This window comes from Populus nigra, chromosome 5, assembly GCF_951802175.1.
Source record: "Populus nigra chromosome 5, ddPopNigr1.1, whole genome shotgun sequence".
NCBI lineage: Eukaryota > Viridiplantae > Streptophyta > Magnoliopsida > Malpighiales > Salicaceae > Populus > Populus nigra.
The window spans coordinates 22,670,281-22,680,611 of NC_084856.1; the positions used below are offsets into that span (position 1 = coordinate 22,670,281).

The 10,331-nt window shown below is 29.8% G+C and overlaps 1 protein-coding gene across 1 annotated transcript; it reads left to right on the forward strand.

The window, feature by feature from the left end:
• Window positions 1–712: 712 nt before the first annotated feature.
• On the forward strand, window positions 713–6,197 carry LOC133693732 (uncharacterized). The gene is made up of 11 exons (XM_062115015.1): window positions 713–841; window positions 1,667–1,836; window positions 2,063–2,744; window positions 2,836–2,920; window positions 3,508–3,595; window positions 4,085–4,269; window positions 4,455–4,587; window positions 5,085–5,221; window positions 5,355–5,429; window positions 5,699–5,818; window positions 5,941–6,197. The coding sequence occupies exons 2-11, from the start codon at window positions 1,689–1,691 to the stop codon at window positions 6,034–6,036; spliced, it is 1,749 nt and encodes a 582-aa protein (XP_061970999.1). The 5' UTR covers window positions 713–841; window positions 1,667–1,688; the 3' UTR covers window positions 6,037–6,197.
• Window positions 6,198–10,331: the final 4,134 nt, after the last annotated feature.

Here is a 10,331-nt window from a genome sequence, read left to right on the forward strand (position 1 = left end):
AAGTGTTTTCCTTTTATTTTGGGCAGAAAATATTTTTTGAAATTTGTGAAAAATTAAAAAATATCATATTATTTGTTAATTATATCAAATTTGATCCTCAAACTTTTGATTGCTAGATATATTTTGTTTTTCAATCTCATTCCTTATAATTTAATTTTTATATTAATTTTGGTCCTTATTTTTTATAATTGTTATTTGCTTTTTCCTTATCAATTTTTAATTGAAAATTTTTATCTATCAAATTTTGTCCTCATTGTAACTTATTTTATTTGAAATAATTTATGAAATGTTAATTATTAATATTATTTTAATTTTTTCATGTTTTAATTTTTTAAATTTTTTGATTTGAATTATTATTTATTTTATTTGAGATGATTTATGAAATTATATATATTTTTTAATTTCATTCTCATTCAAATTTTTAATTTGTAAGATTTGTTTTTTATTATTTTAATAAATTTTAAAAAAATAAAATATTAATAAGTTATTTTCCAGCTTATTTTTCATGATATAATCAAATACTGAAAAATATTTTTTAATTTATTTTTTATTGTATTATCAAATATCAAAAAATAATTTACTTTTCTGAAATTTAATTTTCTAAAATTTAATTTTTAAAAAATAATTACTTTCCATCAAACAAATATATCTTAATTTATTTTTCTAAAGCGTTACGCCCTGATTTGCATAAATAAAATAAAATTGTTTTCGCCCGTTACTTTTTCTTACCTCCCCGGGCTCTCTGACTTTATAACAAACACTCGACCGCCTAAAAGAGGCAAAAACAGATTCCCATTTCAGACAGAGAGAGCCGAAAATTCTAGAAATCTCACGAATACCGGTAAGTTTGTTTTCCTGCTACACTCACCCGCTCACCGTTTGGTTACGGAGAAAACGAGAGAGAGAGTGAAAGAAAACGAAGGAAAATGGAAACATTTTTTTTTCCAATCCCTTTCCCGTAATTGTTTTCTTATAGAAAGTGAGAACTTCGGCTCTTGCATTACTCGGCGTTAGGCTTCGTTATTTTGTATTATTTTTTTACCTTTTTGGTGATTAAAGAGGTTAATAGTGTGTGAAGAGAGGAAGAAAGTGTCAGAATTTGATTTAATGCGATGTTTTTATTGGTTTTCGCTGTGATTGTTGTTTTGATTATTTTGTGATATCTGTTTGGTTGCTGAGAAAGAAGAGGAAAATAAATAAAAGTTGAGTGTTCATGTATATAAAATAAAGAATGATGAAAGACTCAAAATTGGAGTTTAATTAAGTTGTATGAGCCTCAAAACTTTGTTGAATTGATTGAGATTTTACTGATATATATATATATATATATATATATATATATATTAATGGATTTAGTATCTGTTTGTTTGTTGAGAAAAATTATAAAGTGAAATTGAAAATTTTAAAATAATATAATAATGTTAATTCCAATTTGTAACTATATTTAGTTTTGGTACAGGAGGCATTTTTTTTTCTCACCCAGCTTTATTGTAAATGATATATTTTGATTTTTTATGCCCGGAATAGAATAATTGAGCCATGAATAAATTGTTTGACCTTAGATCCATTATTGGGCTTGGTGAATGGAAATGATTAGTTAATTTATATGTTTTTGTTTATCATTTTCTTTCGTTACGCCAATTTATGTGTTTTTTTGTGTGTGTAGGATTATTGGCATATGCTTTGATATGGGCATAGAGGAGGGAGTTGTGGAGTTACATGATGATAAAGGAAAAATTGATAAAAAATTAACCATAAGTGTTCATACGTTTTCTGATTTAACCTACACTTCTCCAGTAGTATTCTTATACCTTCTGAAAGAATGTTATGCTCATGGTAAGATATCTTTTCTTTTTCTTTGTGGAAGTTATTGCTCGATTGGTTTAGTTTAATGTTGTGGGTAGTCACTTGCTTGCATAATATTTTTTTTCTATATGAATTGGAAGCAAATCTTGTCTGGCTGGCTTTGTAATGCATCTTCTATTAATGATTGCCCTCGGGTTCACTTTAGTTGTAAAATTGAGTGCTTTCTAGTCCATGATTCCCAACTATAACATGACAGGTACATGCAAGGCAACAAATAAATTCAGAATTCTTCAGCAAAAGGTCTATCACGCACTAGAGAATTCTCCCCAACCAGGGCCTGCTACTTTTGTTGTTTGGTGCCTCTATGTCCTGCCGATATTTGGATTACATTGTGAAGGTTTCAGCCACTTGATTATATCTGCTCTTCGTCGCTTTTTAAATCTAGCTCCCACCTCAGAGGACACCTCGAAAGCAAAAGTTATAGCGGCCCGGTTATTTTTAGATATTGTGGGAGGCTTGGTTGACCATGATGAGAGGATAGTAGTGAAAATACTAGAAGTTTTTGATGTCAAGTTGGCAGATGTCGACGAAGCCTTATGCCAGTTGAATGTCCAAGATGATTATAAGCCTGACACGGCAAAAACACTTGTTGAAGATTATATTTTTAAATTGATAGACTCCCAATCATATATGACAGCAGCCAGTTTATTAGAACACTTTTCTATCCGCCACTCCGGACAGTCTTTTCTCATCAAAATGATGCAGAACAAACAATCTAGAGCAGCTGAAAAGTGGGCAACATTTATGGGGAAATCAATGCTATGTGCTCTTGTTCAGGAGTATGCTGATCAGAATATGCTAAAGCAGGCTTACGAAACAATAAAGAAAAACGATTTGAAGCAGGAATTTCCTGATGTATATCATAAGTGCAAAGAAAGGTTTATTGATTGACTTGTAATGCCTAGAGCGTACTTTATTTTCCCTCAAAATTATGTTTTTTAGTGACTAGAACATTGCACTGACCGGCAGCTCATTGAAGAAGTTAGCAGAAAAGGCATTATGGGATCTTGCTGAGGCAAAGACGCATGGTGATAAACAACTTCTTGAATATTTGGTAAGGAGTTCTTGAATCAATCATGACATGCATGATTTCTTTGCATTGCATAATTGTTTACTTACCTGCAGATGAGAGCTTTATTATATAGGATATGCATGGTTTCACTATATTCAGCATAATATTGTGTCACCAAATCTTGAAACTTACTTTCAGGAGTGTTTTTTCGGCTAGTTTTTTTCCCCTCCTTTTCGTCTGAAATTCTTTGAACAAGGTATATTTGGGTTGGCCATACACAGTCTACTATGTTCACCTATTTGGCATGCATTCCCTTTAGTTTAGCTTTTGTTTTCTTAAAGTATCATGTCAGACATGTCAATACAAGCATTGATTACAATGTCTGGTAGTGATAAAAACGCTATCAAATCAATTAAAAAAGTTAATGAGATAGGATAAGCATGCAAGTTCAGAAGAATCCAATTGTTTCTTTTGGTAATCTGTTGAAAAGAAGGGTGACCAAATTTATAGCTGTGTTGCTTTTATTATTTGGAAAAATGATGGTGAACCTGTATCTTATGTGTTTTCTTTGGTTTTTCCTTTTTAGCTTTATAAATATGGTACTCAAACTTGTAGATTTTTCTTTTAAGGTTTACCTGGCAATGGAGGCTGGTTACTCGGAGAAAGTTGATGAGTTGTGTGAACGATACTCCCTTGAAGGTTTTCTGAATGTCAAGGGTATGGTTTGTGTATGTTTTCTGGTGCTTCCTTAGGCATCCTATTGAAGCTTGACTGGTGCAAAATTCTGATCATGCTCATTAAAGTTTAGCAAAGTTTAAGCTTGGTTCGAAGTTTCTATTGCATCACGCTCTTGACACAGTCATGTATAACATGCACTGTTATGTTTTTGCAATATAGACTCTAAAGGAGAAAAGTTGGGTTGAGATCCTATTGGGCAAGGCCCAATAGATTGACTGGCATACTTTTGTGTCACCTGCTCCATTAGGTGGTCCAATTGTTCATTTTCCTTTTATTCTTGGATACCTGCCAGGTGCCAAATATGTCACTCTAGAAACTATTGTCACTGAATCCTTCCATCATTCATGTCATTGGTTAAAGGAGCGCTGAAGCAATAGAAATATTGAAATGAGATCATATTATGTGGCTATTAATGTTTAAAATTGTCATTGGAGGTCACTTACTCTTCTTCTGTTTGATGCTGTTTAGAATCTGAGGGTAGTGTTCTGCAAAGCAAATACCTGCATCTTGATGAATTGGCTGTTGAAAATATTATTTGGGTTGATGAAGTTGATGGTTTATGTGCTGCAACTAGCCACATCGAGGGATGTAAAGTTGTTGGCCTTGATTGTGAATGGAAACCCAATTATGTAAAAGGCAGCAAACCAAACAAGGTAATAACAGATTTGCACTTTGAAAAAAAAAGGATTTCCAGAACTTGTATATGTGGTTTGGGTGTTGGTTGTCATTATCTGATGGATAGTTAATATTCTCTTCTTAAAAATACATGGCTGTTGTTATATAAAAACTCTCCAGAGTCTATTTATTCTATAATGAAAACGGGTTCTTTATGTTTCAGGTTTCTATCATGCAAATTGCATCTGATAAGACGGTTTTCATCTTTGACTTGATAAAGTTATTTGAAGACATACCTGATATCCTAGACAACTGCCTATCCCGCATTTTGCAGTCTCCTAGAATTCTCAAACTTGGTATGATATATACAAACAAATTGATCTGGGGAGCATTGCTGTTTTTTCATCATTATACAAGTGCTTAAATCTTTTAAATGAAAATTCGATCTATTCTAAAGAAAGAGCTGTCCTCTTATTAACTTTACTTTTTTGAGGTTTTGGGATAACTTTTGTAGGTATCGTCAGCTCTTAGAAATCAGAACACTCATAATCGACTTCAATTAACTCATAAAAGAGGAATATTAGTTTTACTTACGTTGACAATGGCTGTTTGAAGCTCGTCAATTGACCTGAAAAAAAGACTTGCTATCTATGCCGCTGATTGTCAGACAAAAACCAGTACTTGCCACAGTACCTTTGGAACTTTTTTTGAGTGAACTATGTATATACATGTGTATATATGTAATTCTATGTATATACGTATGATTAAGTATACGTGTTTATCTAGAAATTGATAAAAATTAAAAGTAGTGCGATTTAAATAATCACGACCAATGCTTTATGTGGATTTGTAGGTTATAACTTCCAATGTGACATAAAGCAGCTAGCTCATTCATATGGAGAGTTGCGGTGTTTCAATAACTATGAGAAATTATTGGACATTCAGAATGTATTCAAAGACGCTCGAGGTGGTTTGTCAGGACTTGCTGAGGTATTTTAAACATGAAGGCACCACCATCACTTCCTGTTCCTATCTTCTATATCCCCTGGTGAATCTAAATCCATTTCAGTTTATGATTTATCTATATTGCCTTTATATACTGTTATCTGGACTTCATATTCAGAAAATACTGGGAACTGGTTTGAACAAGACAAGACGAAACAGCAATTGGGAACTACGGCCTCTGAGTCACAACCAGGTATTTTACTTTTGTTTGCCATCATTCACATTTCCCATCTGCTATAACTTCTATGACTGCCCAAAGCGATTCGGTTTTATAACAGCTTCACTTTCAACCAAAAAGTTCTCTGATTTGATTTTCATATGCACTGATCAATTCCTCTGTGTCTGTTTTTGTCGTGTCCTCTTGGTCGTGGATGCACATAAGATATGAGATTATCAACCCTTTGATCTTTACATTCATCTGGAATAAAACATCAAGAAAACTAAAGCAATATTATTTTGCAGCTAGAGTATGCTGCTCTTGACGCTGCTGTACTTGTTCACATATTTCATCATTTTCACAATCACTCTCAGTCTGCTGGTTTTCCAGACGGACATGACAAGATCGAGTGGAAGTCTCATATTGTAAGAAAACTATAAGTGAAAGCGTGCGTGGAATTGTTTATGGTTGGACATTTTGTATGTCATTGTGTTTTTGTTTTCTGTTCTGTTGCCACTTTTAGCTTTTGCTGCGGATTTCTGTACAGGTTTCTCGCATGGATAACCCCAAGAAAGCAAAAAAGGAGTCTAAAAATAAAAGAGAATTGGAAGATGATATCAACAAGCGGGGGCAATCAAATTAGTGATTAAGCACTTGTTTTTCTTTTCCTTTCATTAATTGTCTAACAATAGTTTCATTGTATATATACATCCATTTTGGTTAGGAGAAGAAACGCTGATTAGTCAAATTTGTTGGGCTATTTTATTTTATATTGGAAAAAAAGATAGATTTTTTTTTCTCTAAGCAATATCAGCATGGGAATATTTCTTCTTAAATATATAATTTGTTAAACGTTTCGCTTCCTTTTCTTTTTTCAATTTAAAAAAGGGTGCGGTACCTTGCAATCCACATTTCTAGTTAGGCAATAATGCATTGTTATGAACTTATGAGACCTTATCCGCTCCACGGACTAAAAAAAAAAATGTAATGGAAATGTGGATTGCAAAAAAAAAATTGTTCTGCTCTACTGACCTCATCTTAGTTTAGTCACGGATTAAATTTTTTTTTTAAATTATACACACATGTATTTTTTTAAAAAAATTTTAAGTGAAAATAAAAAAAATTATGTATATATATAATCAAATAAATTAATAATTATATCTGTTAATAAATAAAAGGAATTATAAAAAATAACTTAAAATAAAATTAAAAAAATCAAGAGATGAGTGTCTATTAAGATATTTAATTCACAAGACTAGATATTTACTCGATTGTGTTTGTTAACTTATTTATTAAAATAATTTTTTTATTCAATCAAACAATAATAAAAATAAATATACATATTAAATTGATTAAATAAATAAAAGAGAAAAAAAATATTATGTAAGGCATGCTATTAAAAATATTATTTGAAAATAAATATTTTTTATTTTAAAAATAAAATTCATCTATACAAAAAATAAAAAAAATAGATAAATTAGAAAAATATCTTCAAAAATTAGATGCATACAAAAAAAATAAACATATTTTTTTAAATAAAAAAATAATTCTAAAAAAAAGAGAATGAGAATAAATCTAAATCTAAATAAAAAATAATTATTATGAAAAAACACATAAAAAAACATTAATTTAAAAAGAAAAAAAAAGACTAGGCTAACTCGTCTAGCCCATTTTATTAGGTTAACGTGTCATTTGTGTTGTTTAATTTTTTTTTACCATTATGATGATAAAAAAAATATAACTAATGGTTTTTTCAACTAAAAAAACAATTTTTCATTGTGAAAATTCATCCACAATGCCATTGCCATGTGTGGGGATTCCCAATGTATTTTGCACTGTAGATGCCCTCACATTTTAGTTTTTTAGTTAATAGTTATAAAAAAAAATTAAAAAATAAATATAGATATATTATTCATTTATAAATATCTATCTAGAATAAATTTCTTAAATAATATCATGGTAGTGGTGGATATTATTCCAAATTTAATTCAAGAAAGATATTAAAAAAATTAATTCTTCAAGATGAATTGGTCCATTGTGTATGTTTGGTAATGTAAATATGTAATAACTTTTATTGTTACAGTTTTTTAAAAATAAGTTTTAAAAAATATTTTTAGTTGTAAATATTTTAAAAAAATAGGTTTAAAAAATATTTATTTGGTTAAAATTATTATAAGATAATTTTTTATATGTAAAATAAAAAAACATGTTTTTTGAATAAAAAATAAAAAATTTCACCTTCTATAAAATAAAAATTTACAAGGTAATTATATACTAGTCAAGTAAAAAAAATAATTTGATTAAAAAATAATTTTCGGTCAATACCGAACGGTTTCTATATACTGAAAATTTTCTATTCGTTTAAATTTGTGAATAATTTTTTTTAAAATTTTTTTCAAAACTAAGACGTCCATTTCATTTCATGAGAGAAAAGATCGGAAACAATATTAAACTTAAGCCACCCTGTTCCAACAGAAACTAACAGAATGACAAACTAATTCAAAGTACAAATTAAGCTGTCTTGACATAATCTTAGCTCTCTCTCCTAAAGATTGACACCCCTCTCCCTCCTCTTTGTCTCTCTCGATTGACCCCCTTGTTCGTGTTGAAGCAGAGAGAGAGACATAGCAGGAGGGAGATCAATCAAGATGGGCGAGATCAACGTAACATCATCAAGGTATGCAAAATCTCATCAAGCCCACGATTTATCCAGGAAGCATCATGATGTTGAAAGGAAATCTTCAAGTTGGTGGAATTCGCCAGAGACAAAGAGGAAAAAACGTGTTGCAAGATATAAGCTTTATGCCGTGGAAGGAAGAGTGAAGTCTTCTGTAAAGAAAGGGTTTCGCTGGGTCAAGAAAACCTTCTCTAGGTTTGTGCATTGATACATGTAGTCAAGAAGGAGATGGAGGTTTGTAGGGTGTTTTGATTTCAATTTTAATTAACACCATTGATGCATTTTCAAATCAAGGTCTGGTTTTGTAAGTGTTGAATGCTTGTCGCTGTGTAATCTTTATTCATAAACCATTTCTGTTTCATGTGATCATTTCATGAACAAGAAACTGTAAGATCCCTTCCCTTCCCTTCCCTTCCCTTCTCTTTTTGTTGCTGGTGATCATGACTGTTGACAAACATAGATATGCATGGATCTTGATTTCTTGGCAATCTTTAACATTTTTTTAGGTTGGATCTTGATTTCTTGGCAATCTTTAACATTGCTTATATACCATTTCCAATCTTTCATATGCTTTGTGAGAAATGACAGAAGCATTAACATATTGAAAGCTCATGCCCCTCCATGGCTAGCATGCATGTTTAAATAACATCCTTAGAAGGTATATCAAAGAAAAAAAAAAGATGCTTTGTGAGAAATGACAAAAGCATTAACATATTGAAAACTCATGCCCCTTCATGGCTGCTAGCGTCGTGCATGTTTAAATAACATCCTTAGAAGGTATATCAAAAGAAAAAAAAAAGATGATTTACATCCACCCACTTATATAAAAAATATTAATTGGTTCGAGTCTTCTGTTATATGATAGTTATTAGAGGTTTACATAGTCGTTAACTTCAGGACTTGTAGGATTAGTCGAGGTGCGCGCAAACTGACCTGAACACCCACATTAAACTAAAAATAAAATATTAATTTAATATTTTTTTTAATTGATAAAACATGATTTCAACAATAAAATATTTCAATATTTTCAAGTAATTAATTATCTATAATTTTGGGCATTAAAAACTCCATAAAGTGGTAGCATAATTGTCTACCATTCTCTTAATCATTAGGATGCATTGTATGTTGTGTTAATTATTATTCATGAACAAACAACTATTGTATGTAGCTTTGAAGGAAAGAATTCCTAGCTAATTAACCATGCATGTAACCAAAGACAATTTCATTCATGCATATATATGAACAATAATTGTATGGTTGATGCTAGGGCGTGCTAAAACATTATTAACAAAAAGTAAATTTATATATAATTTGACTCGAGAATATTTTTATTATCATAAAATACAAATCATATGATTTGATTTATCTCATATTTTTGGAAGGAATTTAAAATAAAAAATAAGATTTTTGATCCAGCAAGCTTTATCATGAATTGTATAAATTCATGCATGATGTTACAAGTGATTTATATTTATTATTATGATGCAAATTAATTTTAAAAAATAATTTTTATTTGAAAATATATTTTTAATATTAGCAAGTCAGAATTATTGAAAAATATTATAAACAATATTAAACTAATATTGTTTTAGTCAAATATATTCCTTATGCGCATAAAAAAAGAACAGGAATAACCGCAATTTCCAGTAATTTAAATTCAGTAATTTCTTTATATATATATATATATGTATGTATATTAAAAACTCAAAGATATATGATTCAACGAAGAATTGTCAAAAAAGACCATAGCAAATGCGGGGGATTTCACTAATTTCAAAGACTTCGGCAATTCAATTTAACCAATAAATTAATTAGTTGGAGAAGAAACTAATAATAAATAAAAGAAACATAAAGAGAATAATAAATCATGATGTGGGAATGGAGAAATGATGTCTAAGCTTGGCTAAATTGTGGCTTTGGCAAAGAAATTTCTCTTTATAATAAATCCATCTCCTTAAAAAAATGGACTATTTTTTTTTAATTTCTCATCTTCATTTATATATTCAAATTATGCTTGTCATAATATAAATAATTATTCTTAAAATTTGAGAGCTTGAAAATTTAATTTATATATCCAGAATAATCAAACAAACTAAAGTCGTACTTGAATCTAATTCATTTAAAAATAGTTAAAAAATACACAAATGCTAGGTTATTTTTTCGTATATATAAATATTTTAAATAATACTATAGTAAATCAGAAAAAAATACTAAAAAAAAGAAATTTATATTATTATTGCTATCACACTGTAGCCCAAACT